At 42.0% G+C, this 13,164-nt stretch overlaps 1 protein-coding gene across 1 annotated transcript in view; it reads right to left on the minus strand.

Annotated features, from left to right (window-relative positions):
• Positions 1-13,164, minus strand: part of LOC126278800 (formin-like) — a 246,586-nt gene that overhangs the window by 135,610 nt on the left and 97,812 nt on the right. The window contains exon 5 of the mRNA XM_049979073.1: positions 7,426-7,634. Within this exon, the coding sequence (XP_049835030.1) occupies positions 7,426-7,634 (209 nt within the window). The remainder of the gene's footprint in view (positions 1-7,425; positions 7,635-13,164) is intronic.

Consider the following 13,164-nt stretch of genomic DNA (forward strand, 5'->3'; position numbering starts at 1 on the left):
CAGTACGCAGATTCAGAAGGACACAGGTTCCAGTAGTTACTCAGAGATGATCAATCATGAAAAGGATAGAGTAGCATTGAGAGTGGCATCAAACCTCTCATTTGACTGAAGACCATCAGTATATCAGATTCCTGATATTTTTTAAAATGTCAACCGTCCTAATCTCGACCAAACAATGTCACATTGTAACCACAATCTAATCTGAATCTGGAAGTAGGGATGTCAGTGAAATAAAACATTTATCACTGAAAACATGTTTTTCTATGAACACCACTGTTCAGACACCAGAACTGTCTCCTTGGCCAAATGTGCTATTTTTACAGACACTGAATATTCAAGAATACAACCTAACATAAGTTTTGAGAACCTTCTAGAAATGATAAATACTAAGTATATTGCTGGAATCATCAATTTTGTTGGTGCACCACTTCATAGTTTGCATGTGAAGTTTGTGCTTGTTCCCCACTAGAGGCCACCTGGCCTGCTAATACGACAGATATTATGTGTACAGTCTGCCAGCTGTGACCCCTGCTGGAACCAATGAATACAAAGGCAGCAGCACAAGGCTCTGCTGGCCACTTGTGTATTGCTAATTGCATTGTACCTTGTTTTCCATGTGTGTGTACTGTTCGAGCAATAAATTACAGTATTCAGGGTTAGAACATGTTTTGGCAGTAAGTACAGTATTTGACTCCGCATGTTCCACTTCAGTCCTTAGTCCTTTGAGTTTAATTTCCAAGGAACCAGTGCTTAAATCTCTTCTTGAGTAGCAGCAGCAGCAGCAGCTCCATCTGCTTCAGCTGATGACAGACCATCTGCTAGCACTGGTTCCACACTATTCCCAGCCTGGCACAGTTATTTGTGCTTGCAAGTTTGGCTGTTGACCGAAATTGATGCCATCGATAATCAGTAGTACTCATGGCAGACACCTCTCTGTTGTCCATGTGGCTGAGGGAAGGGCTTCGCAACACATTGACCACCTACAACCTCACATGGATGGCTGCACACTGCGTGCACCTCCACCACCAGCATGTCCTTTGTCTGCCCTCCAGTCTCTTACATCATACTTCATGCGCCTGCCTTCTCAACCAATGCTGTTGACACTTTCACAACTGTATCCTCTGCTGTGGACGCCCCCTTCAGCCGTCACAGGCCATGGCAGGATCCTGGCGCCGGTGGTGTCACATCCGACATCTCCAATGTTGTCACCACCACCACAGCCAGCGCCACCTGTTCCATGATCTTCACCGCAACCTCCTCCTTTGGGGATGGACTCTGACATGGAAATGGACACTGCACCAGTGTTGCCTGTCCTACCATGTTGCCTGCACTCCCACCACTTCTGACCCTATGCACCAGTGGCAGCATGTCGCACGACTCAACAACCTACATTGACCACAGAAGAAATGTACATGAGAATAGTGCTCACTTCGTAGTTTACAGGTAAAATTTGCCCTTGATTTGGTCACAAGAGACCAATCAGCCTGCTAATACAACAGCACTTGTGTGCTCAACCTGCACCTCTGTTAAAACTAATGATATGTAGGCCTGAGCAGAATGCTCTACCGGCCACTTGTGTATTGCTAATTGTATTGTATCTTGTCTTGCATATGCGTGTACTGTTAGAGCAATGAATTACAGTGTTCTTTGGTTAGAATGTATATTCTGGTGATTGAATTTGAACTGGTGGTCTGCAGCCCACCAGCCAGTGATACTAACTTCTAAAGCACAATGCATGCAGCACAGCTTGTGGCATTATTATTAAAAATTGTCAGAATAAATATTTGCCTGTGACCGAACAAATACTTTACAAATGCTATATGACAATATGCTCAACATTTATATGATTGTCTTTTACATTAATCTTAAGCTGCCCTTATTAAAAACAAAGATTCCAAGACTTACCAAGCGGGAAAGCGCCGGTAGACAGGCACAATAAAATACACACACACACACACACACACACACACACACACACACACAAAATTTCTAGTGCCTGTCTACCGGCACTTTCCCGCTTGGTAAGTCTTGGAATCTTTGTTTTTAATATATTTTTCCCATGTGGAAGTTTCTTTCTATTTTATTTAAGCTGCCCTTACATTTTTATAAAATGATATATATTCAAATGGAATGTATGCTTACCAAGACTGGTTAACATAGTTTCAATGAAAACAGCAAACTTGCCTCCATATAATTCAATGGCCATTTAGTAGTCATCATCATCCACTCTAACGACACTTTGCATTTTAGTGTATGGTAAGTCTCTTCTTCTCTGGATAACAACTGCAACCTACATCTATTTGAACCTGCTTACTGTATTTGTCCCTTGGTCTCCCTCTACAATATTTCCCTCACACTTTTCTTCATTAGCAAACCGACAGTTGCTCGACATGATACAGCATACCTTCATCAACTATTCAATATACTCACTGAACGTTCAACATTCTTCTGTGTCATCAGTTTTGAAAAGTTTCTAAGCTCGTCTTGTTAATACTAATCATCATCCACATTGCAACACTAAAGATAATTACATTCAGAAAAGACTTCCTAATACTTCAATTTACAGCTGACATTAACATACATCTCTTTTTCAACAAAATCTTCTTTACTGTTGCTCATCTCCATTTTATGTCATGTTTAGTTCTGCAACTGTCAGTTATTTTACACCCCAAACAACACAACATGCCCAGCATTTCAATGTCTTACTTCCTTACCCTATTCCCTCAACATCTACCAATTTCATTTGTCAGGACTTCATTACTCTTTACTTACTTTATCTTCACACTGTGATCTTTTCCAGACACTGTCCATCGATTCAAATGATCCTCTGAAATAATGTACTACCTCTGATGGTACAGTATAATCAACAAACCTTACACCTTTAATTTCATCTGGATAACATTCATTTATAGCCAGTATCAACACTTGCGTTCTTATATTTCTTCAGAACTACAACTTATCTTCTTTCAGTCATCTTCTACCAGCCAATCTGTTATTCTGAAGATAATTTATGTTAACATTTTACAACCATGACTTGTCAAACTAATTGTTTAGTAAAACATTTGTCAGCAGCTGCTTGCTTTAGTATTTCGATTATTACATCTTTCTTGAAGTATGAGGGTATTTCACCATCCTCACTTCCCATGTACTGCTAAAACAGTTTTGTCCTGTTCATTTCTCCCAAGCAACTGACTCAGAACCAGGGTGTTACAATCAATTCTGGGGACAACGGTGCCAACTGTAGGAGTCACTGAAATTTCATGATCACAGCTGGGCTACTCATACCTCTCTGACAACTGGTGAAATGATTTCTAGCTGTCATTTCCTTAAATGTAACAGTCCAACTGGCTCCATAGCCAAATGCTTAGCTTCACTACTTTCAGTGTAGAAAGACCCAGATTCAATTCCCAGTACCTCAGTCTTTTTGAGCCCTTGTGAGGACATATAAGGAGCTGCTTGAATAAAGAAGCAGAGGCATTATCAGGGTTCATCTGCTAGCAATAATGGCTTGAGGGATTGGTGATATGCTGATCACATGTCCCACAATCATAGATCTCTCCTCTTACTGCCTTATTGCTTTTTTATTTGCTTCCACTGACATAGTGCACAGCACACTGTAGTTAATATTCACATAATTTGATCCTCAGAGAGATGACATGAGCATGGTGGGCAATCCACTAGCCATTTTGTTATTTGCATATCCCTACCCTCATAACACATTTAGAAAGCAGTTACCTGTGACTGTATGCTGCTGAGAGAACACTAACATCAGGAAAACCACCACATGGTGGTTCAGATTTTGGGAAACAGTATGTTGCAGCTGAGGAATTGTAGAAGAGTGGACTAACTGATCAGGAAAGTGTGAACAGCGCATGTCACAAATGCTTAACTTTGATGTAGGGTACACTCTAAATGTGCAGCAGAATAGACCACAGCAAGTCTTAATGTAGTATGTAGTCTGCAGCAGCTGCAATGAATGATCTGTCAGCACCCTCCACTTCAGGATCACTCCTGCTCTAACCACCACCTGCCTTGCATCACCCATACCTTGAACACGTCTATCACACAGTCAGCTCCAGACAGCTGTATTAAAACCTCTGGCCCACAGAAGTACGTCACTGGCATTGCTGGACTACTTAACAATGTCTGCTGCATTACAGTAGCTGCAGCAAGATCAACGGTGTCCTTCTAATGCAGTCATTATTGGTACAGCTGGGCTGTCCCACACCAGACAATGGCTTACTTGTGACACAGCCCACCTCTGCCACTGCCTCTATGAGACTGCCTGCTGAACCATCTGCCACCACCTCACAGTCCGAGGCAAGAATGTATGGCCAGGATGGCAATGCAGCTATGTGCCAGCGGCCATCTCTCTCAGCCACTAATCCAAAGCTTGATTCTGGAAAACACTTTCACATGCCACATCTCTGCAACACTTGTCTCCAACATAAGAAGTCTTTGCTGTCTACCACTAGCTTCCGGCCACAAGGCTGTGACTGACTTCATCAACTCAATACCTGGCATTGCAGCAATGCTGAGTAAGCATCTCACCTCTGGGCAACATGTGTTCACTACGGGAGATCTGCACCACCTATGTCCCACTAACACAGGAATATTACTGGACAATGCCAGATTGCATCCTTGATGACTGCTTGCTAAAATATTTGTTCAAGCCAAAGGGAATAATAAAGAATTGTTCATTCACACTCACATCTGAAGCCTGTTTCCCTCACTTTCCACTGATACTAAGCTTTTAGTCACTCATTTGTTGCATCATGTGAAACCATGAGTTCATATGATGTGTGCTGTGGGTCAAATGCCTCCTGGCATACATGAAGGCTTCTTCCACCACCCATTAGTTTTTAATACAGCCTCAACCATTACAGTTACAAACGTGGAAATAAACGGCAGAGAAATGAGCCTACTAGGTGGTTTCTGACAGAATTCAAAAAGTAAACCATTATGTGCAATCATATCCATTGGATGGATGTGTGTGTGTGTGTGTGTGTGTGTGTGTGTGTGTGTGTGTGTGTGTGTGTGTGTGTGTGTGTGTGTGTGTGTGGGTGGGCGCGCGCGCGCTTATGCGTGCGCGCTAGCGCGAGTGTACACCTGTCCTTTTTTTCCCCTAAGGGAAGTCTTTCCGCTCCTGGGATTGGAATGACTCCTTACCCTCTCCCTTAAAACCCACATCCTTTCGTCTTTCCCTCTCCTTCCTGAAGAAGCAACCATCGATTGCAAAAGCTAGTAATTCTGTGTGTGTGTTTGTGTGTGTTTTGTTCATTGTGCCTGTCTGCCGGCACTTTTCTGCTTGGTAAGTCTTGGAATCTTTGTTTTTAATATATATTTTCCCATGTGGAAGTTTCTTTCTATTTTATTTACATATCCAATTTATGGTTTAAGTCAATTAAAGGACTCCTCAAGGATGTCAAAATATGGCACCCTGGGGCTCACAGTTCCCAAGAATGGGTACAAGAAGAAGATATATGCGAGGTATCTGTTGGAGACAGACTGAGGGATGGGCAGGGTGGAGCAAGTTAAGTCAAGGCCATAACTCCTGCAGTTAATCTGTTTGCCAAAAAGACACAGTTTGCTCCACACACCTGGCAGACTGATGTTAACTGTCAAACAACGATATGCCATGTGCTAAAACTCACTCTTTGTAATGAATTAAAAGCTTTGTCAGGGCTAGATTGTTTCCTAATATCTTAAATTAGTATTTCAGTGAGTGTACACTATTATTAGGAGAGATAAGAAGTTGAGTATTTGCCTGTAAATTTCTTATTAAATGGTGCACTTTTTGTATATGTAAGGAGTAGCTGTCTTCATGTTATCAAGGTATGTAGGAACAAAATTACAGTTTAATCTTAGTTTAACTAAACAATGATAAAATAAGCTAAAATTACACCATGTAGATCACACTTTAATCAAACAGTAACAAAATGAACCTAGCTGCACACAAGTGTTACCTCAGAGTAATGACCTGCTCTAAGCATTAAACCAAACAGTTGCATCAAACCTAACCAACTGCTTATTTGATTTCCAATCCTCATTTTGAGATTGTGCTGACAGCTCAGAATCTGGATCACTTACTTGCATGGATCATAGATTCTTTTCTCACCTGTCTTGCTGTATATTTTTTATTACTGCTACTCACATGGATCTATGGCAAGAGGACTTATTACTGTATTAGCTGAAGCAAATAATGAAGGAATGGGCATGGGCTTGCAAATATAAAACATTAATGGAATGGCAAAAAACAATGCTATTTATTATTGGCATACTTTGTAAACAGGTGCACCTCCTCGAGGGTTGAATAAGCAGTCATTTCAGAGAGCACCAGTATGATAGTGTTCTAGTGCCACGTACATGTAATAAGAGGCACAGAGCCCAGTTTCTATGAAATCAGACATAACCTCTCTTGCTTACACACCAGATGTTTGTGTGTTTACCTGGCCACTTGCTTTGTGTCACATTTTCTCAAAATCACATGGTGAATATGGAGGTATAGAATAATAGAGGATATATAAACATTTCTGCTAAACATTTTTTAGCATTGTAAATAGTCTGTTTTTCTCTTTTCTTTGATATAAAAGAATATGATTTATGTCACAGTAGGTCTAAGCATATGCATATTTCTTAAAACACTTCATTTTGAACTTGTTTCAGAATAAAACAAAACTGGGGTCAAACCAATTTGTTTGCTTCTGTTTCTTAATCTGTTATGGCAAATTGAAATTGTCACCAACACTTGTTAACCGATTTATTTCCATCACTGTTAAAGGCTCTGCAACATCAAAGCAGGTGCAACAGAAGTATAAATCTATTCACCTCATTTTACAATACATTACAAAAAGAGAGCCTTTGATGGCCCCTGTTGCTATGTACATAAAGGATGTATTCATCAAACAAAGATAAGGGGGAGGCGGTAATGTCTATCAATGATGAGATAAGCAAAGACTGGAGAAGAATGAAGAAGGAAATAGGCTGTTTCTTTTACAAAAGAACCATTCCAGCATTTGCCCTAAGCAATTTAGGAAAACCTCTATCTAGATGGTTGGATGAGGATTTGACCTTTCATCCTACCACATGTGACTTCAGTGTCGTGAAAGATACTTCCTTCCTTAATAATTGCCATTTTATGAAATATTTTCAATGAGAAGTATACTGAACGTAAAGTTAATATGAAGGTAAATTGTTAAATCACTTCAAATGGACTACAAATATAAATATCAAACTACAGCTAATGCCAGAAATCTTACACATTGATCCAAAATTACTTTAGACTAAATACAAATTTTTATTTTAACATTAAATTTAAAGAAAACTTGTCATAGACTGAAAACCTGAAAATAACGTCTAGCAATAGCAATAATCGCCAACTTTTCTGCTATATTAAAGTAATCATGATATGTTGGTGTTACTCACCTCTGCATCAGCTATGGTCTTGTTTGCTTCCATTTGTTGCCTCAAAGAGTCAATGAGCTCTTCAAGCTCAGTTATCCTCTGTTCTAACTCAAAGACCTTCTGTGCATGCTTCCCCCTGAGGTTGAATAAAGCTACTTCCTGATTTCGTATCAGCCTGTTTAGAGTTTCATGGTGTTCTCGTTTCAGGCCAATAATCATTAGCTGGTATTCTGTGACAAAGAAATTAATATTACAGAACTTTCTAAACATAAATCACTTCCCAGAATCAAATATATTGGAAAAATACCATTTGTAAGTGCTATTTCTCATTCCTCTATTTTAACAAGTTAAAAATAGATGTACAAGTTTTTATTTTATTTATTTAAAGTATTTATCCATCCACCGACAGTTAAGTACAACAGTATCAGTCATTTCAGATATATTACAAAATAATACATACAAATATAAAACATTAACAAAGTAGGATAGGAAAAGCTATGATTCATACAAATTATTAGTGCACAATTCAGTCCCAATGATGTTAAGACTTATTACATGTGTAAATGATTCAGCATTCTTTAACTTTCACATCATCTGAAACCGTACAAGGTACTTACAGCTAGATGTGTATTACAGGATACTACAATTCACATTATTCTAGTATGCTCAAATGTGTCCTACAGGCAGCACTATATGTTATGCATGTCAAAAATGGGCAGACAATATAACTGCCTAGTTGCAGTGGTGATGAACAATAAGCCAGTGTAAAGGTGATTTGTTGGTTAGCTTCATTTTTCATTAATCATTTGTATGATAAATTGTGATTATGTGGGATTAGTTATTTTACACTCGCATCACAAATTACTTTGTACTTACTCATTACAATAATAGAAATTGTTCTACAGAAGAGAAGTAGCTGAACAGGAGAAAGTTTCTCAGTTTGTTTTCGAATTTGACTTTGCTGTCTGTCAGAAATTTTATATCACTACGCAAGTGACCAAAAATTTGCGCTCCAGCATTGTGCGCCCATTTTTAAACTAAAGACAACCAACCTTGATTTTGAGTAATGACGTGGGGGTGGGGGCAGGGACGTGGGGGTGGGGGGGGCAGGGACGTGGGGGTGGGGGGGGGGCAGGGACGTGGGGGTGGGGGGGGGGGGGCAGGGACGTGGGGGTGGGGGGGTGGGGGCAGGGACGTGGGGGTGGGGGGGTGGGGGCAGGGACGTGGGGTGGGGGCAGGGACGTTGGGGTGGGGGCAGGGACGTGGGGGTGGGGGCAGGGACGTGGGGGTGGGGGCAGGGACGTGGGGGTGGGGGCAGGGACGTGGGGGTGGGGGCAGGGACGTGGGGGTGGGGGCAGGGACGTGGGGGTGGGGGCAGGGACGTGGGGGTGGGGGCAGGGACGTGGGGGTGGGGGCAGGGACGTGGGGGTGGGGGCAGGGACGTGGGGGTGGGGGCAGGGACGTGGGGGTGGGGGCAGGGACGTGGGGGTGGGGGCAGGGACGTGGGGGTGGGGGCAGGGACGTGGGGGTGGGGGCAGGGACGTGGGGGTGGGGGCAGGGACGTGGGGGTGGGGGCAGGGACGTGGGGGTGGGGGCAGGGACGTGGGGGTGGGGGCAGGGACGTGGGGGTGGGGGCAGGGACGTGGGGGTGGGGGCAGGGACGTGGGGGTGGGGGCAGGGACGTGGGGGTGGGGGCAGGGACGTGGGGGTGGGGGCTGAATCATTTTCCGGCCAAATGTTCTATTAACCTAGGGGACAGATGATTGTCATTGGGTGCCAAGTCAGGACTATTCAGTGGGTGGGTAATTATGTTCCACTGTAACTGTTGCAGGAGAGCAATGGTTGCCGAGCGATGTGTGGGCAAGTGTTGTCATGGAGAATGTGTACGGCCTTGCTCAACATTCCTCTTTACTGGTTCTGAATTGCCTGTTTGAGTTTTTTCAGAGTCTCACAGTACCTATCTGTGTTAACTGTGGTCCCAGCGATCCAGCTCTGATGACGGTGTGAAAGAAGAGGTTCATAACTTTCTGAACAGCATGCCAGTGAGCTGATATGACATGGGCATACAAAGACCATCACAATATCTAAAAAAATGCATCAACAGAAATGGTGATTATGTCGAAAAGTAGCTAAATGTTCAAGCTGTAAAATGGTGCAAACCATTGTAGAAATAAACATGTCAATGTACTTATAAAAAAAAAATAGGAGACCTTACTTTTGGGATTACCCTCGTGTTATCGAACTCAGTTCAATAAATCATTGTTGCAAAATACTAACATGAATTCTTTACAGAAGAAGAATGGAAAAACTTGAAGCTGATCCTCAGGGAAAACCAGTTTTTATTCTGGAGAAATGTAGGAACACACAAGGCAATACTGACCCTATGGCTTACCTTAGAAAATGGGCTAAGAAAGGGCAAACATATGCTAATAGCATTTGTAGATTTAGAGAAAGGTTTTGACAATGTTCACTGGAATACTCTCTTTGAAATTCTGAAGTAAGCAGGGGTAAAACACAAGGAGCAAAAGGTTATTTACAACTTGTATCGAAACCAGACAGCAGTTATAAGAATAAGAGTCAGGGGGCACATGAAATGGAGGTGGTGCTTGATAACAGAGTGAGATAGGATTGTAGCCTGTCACTAGTGTTATTCAATGTCTCTATTGAGTAGACAGTAAAGGAAACCAAAGAAAAATTTGGAGTAGGAATTAAAGTTCAGAGAAAAGAAAAAAACTGTCAGGTTTGCTGACGACATTGTAATTTCATCAGAGACAGTGAAGGATTTGAAAGAGTAGCTGAACAGAATGGACTGTGTCTTGAGAGGAGGATATAAGATGTACACCAACAAAAGCAGAACAAGGCTAATGGAGTGTAGTTGAATTAAATCAGTTGATGCTGAGCAAATTAGATTAGAAAAAAAAAGACACTAAAAGTAGTAGATTAGTTTTGCTATTTTGCAGAAAAATAACCAATAATGGCAAAAGTAGAGAGAATATAAAACCAACTGGCAAACATTTCTGAAGAAGAGAAATTTGTTACCATCAAATATAGATTTAAGTGTCAGGATGTCTTTTCCGTAGATATTTGTCTGGAGTTTTTGAATTGGAACATGGACAAACAGTTTAGACAGTAAGAAAACTGAATTTTTTGAAATGTGATGCTACAGAAGAATGATGAGAACTAGACAGGCAAATCACATCACTAGATAGAATTGGGGAGGTGAGGAACTTATGGCATAGCCTGACTAGAAGAAGGGATCAGTTGATAGAATATATTGGGAAACATCAAGTGATCATCAATTTAGTACCCCCTAGACTTTATGGACACCCCAAGGTTCACAAGGATGGGGTTCCACTGCGACCTATTGTCAGCAATATTGGCGCAGCAACTTATCCTACTGCGAAATACCTGAAGATGATTTTGACACCACATGTGGGTAAATGTGCACATCACATCCGGAACTCAGAGGATTTCCTGAAACGACTGGGCCAGCAACATATCACAGACACAGACATCATGGTTAGTTTTGATGTGGTGTCTCTCTTCACACGTGTACCACTGAAGGAGTCACTTGAGCTTATTGGAGAGAAGTTCGATGGCGCTCGCCTTGACCTAATCAGGCATGTACTGACCTTGACATACTTCCAATTTTACGAATAAACAGAAGGGGTGGCGATGGGCAGCCCTCTATCACCAGTGGTGGCCAACCTATTTATGAAAAGGTTTGAAGTGGAGGCACTGTCTTCAGCCACATATCAATCCAAGTGCTTTTTTAGGTATGTGGATGATACCTTTGTCATCTGGCCCCATGGTAGAGAGAAGTTAGATGAGCTTGTGAAAACTCAATGCAAGACAGTCCGGGATTCTACAAGAAATAGAAGTGGAGACCAAGAGAACAGCTGTGAGACAAGCTGTCAAGACATTAGAGACCCAATCTGACACATACCCAGATCATGAACTCTACTTCAGAAGGCAGCCAGGCTGGGTGCGGAAGGCGGAGGGAACACTGGCGACCAGAGAGGGACAATGTAGCTGCGTCTGGCGGGCGCGGACCTCAGATGGAACACAAGACACGGCATGGACCAATTAGGGAGCACCCAGCACAAAACAGAAGTGGAAATCATAGTAACAGTCTTGAGACAGAGTACACAACATCTCAGATCAGGTCTGACGCACCTCAGATGGCAACCACAACTGTTGAGGACAGCCAAAATGGAAACATCAGCGACTGGAGGGGTCCGATGAAGCTGAGTCTGGCGGGCGTGAACCACAGATAGAACACTCGACTCGGCACGGACTGATTAGGGAATGCTCAGCTCCTCCCAGGCATAAATACTGGACTCGATTGACCCAAGGACCAGTCTCAGGTAACACCTGAATAAGACAGTGAGGCACGTTGTTGAAATACCGTGCGAGAACGATGTGAACATCCGGCTGGATTCCCGAATATCCAAAATGATAACTTTTATACATTTTTGTAAGTGCCTTATAATGAACATAACAAATGTAAGAGAATTTTATGTCCTGTAGACAGCAGTTGAAGAAGAACCAGCAGATTTTGAACTGCATTGTGTATTACAAGCATTTTGGGACTGAAAATGAATTTTATTCAACACTGAATGTTGTTGTTGTTGTTGTTGTTGTTGTTGTTGTGGTGGTGGTGGTGGTGGTGGTGGTGGTGGTGGTGGTCTTCAGTCCTGAGACTGGTTTGATGCAGCTCTCCACGCTACTCATGCAAGCTTCATCTCCCAGTACCTACTGCAACCTACATCCTTCTGAATCTGCTTAGTGTATTCATCTCTTGGTCTCAAACTACAATTTTTACCCTCCATGCTCCCTTCAATGCTAAATCTGTGATCCCTTGATGCCTCAGAACATGTTCTATCAACCGGTCCCTTCTTCTTGTCAAGTTGTGCCACAAACTCCACTTCTCCCCAGTTCTATTCAATACCTCCTCATTAGTTGTGTGATCTACCCACCTAATCTTAAGCATTCTTCAGTAGCACCACATTTCGAAAGCTTCTATTCTCTTCTTGTACAAACTATTTATCGTCAATGTTTCACGTCCATACATGGCTAAACTCCACACAAATACTTTCAGAAACGACTTCCTGAAACTTAAATCTATACTCGATGTTAACAAGTTTCCCTTCTTCAGAAACGCTTTCCTTGCCATTGCCAGTCTACATTTTATATCCTCTCTACTTCGACCATCATCAGTTATTTTGCTCCCCAAATAGCAAAACTCATTTACTACTTTAAGTGTCTCGTTTACTAATTAATTCCCTCAGCGTCACCTGACGTAATTAGACTACATTCCATTATCCTCATTTTGCTTTTGTTGACGTTCATCTTATATCCTCCTTTCAAGACACTGTCCATTCCGTTCAACTGCTCTTCCAAGTCCTTTGTTGTCTCTGGCATAATTACAATGTCATCGGCGAACCTCAACATTTTTATTTCTTCTCCATGGACTTTAATACCTACTCCGAATTTTTCTTTTGTTTCCTATACTGCTCAATATACAGATTTAACAACATCGGGGACAGGCTAAAACCCTGTCTCACTCCCTTCCCAACCGCTGCTCCCCTATCATGCCCCTCGATTATTTTCCAAGATAAGTCTTAGAGTCAGTATTGCCTCGCGTGTTCCAACATTACTGAAGAATCCAAACTGATCTTCGCTGATGTCGGCTTCTACCAGTTTTTCTATATGTCTGTAAAGAATTCGCGTTAGTATTTTGCAGCTGTGACTTATTAA

This window comes from Schistocerca gregaria, chromosome 6, assembly GCF_023897955.1.
Source record: "Schistocerca gregaria isolate iqSchGreg1 chromosome 6, iqSchGreg1.2, whole genome shotgun sequence".
Lineage (NCBI taxonomy): Eukaryota > Metazoa > Arthropoda > Insecta > Orthoptera > Acrididae > Schistocerca > Schistocerca gregaria.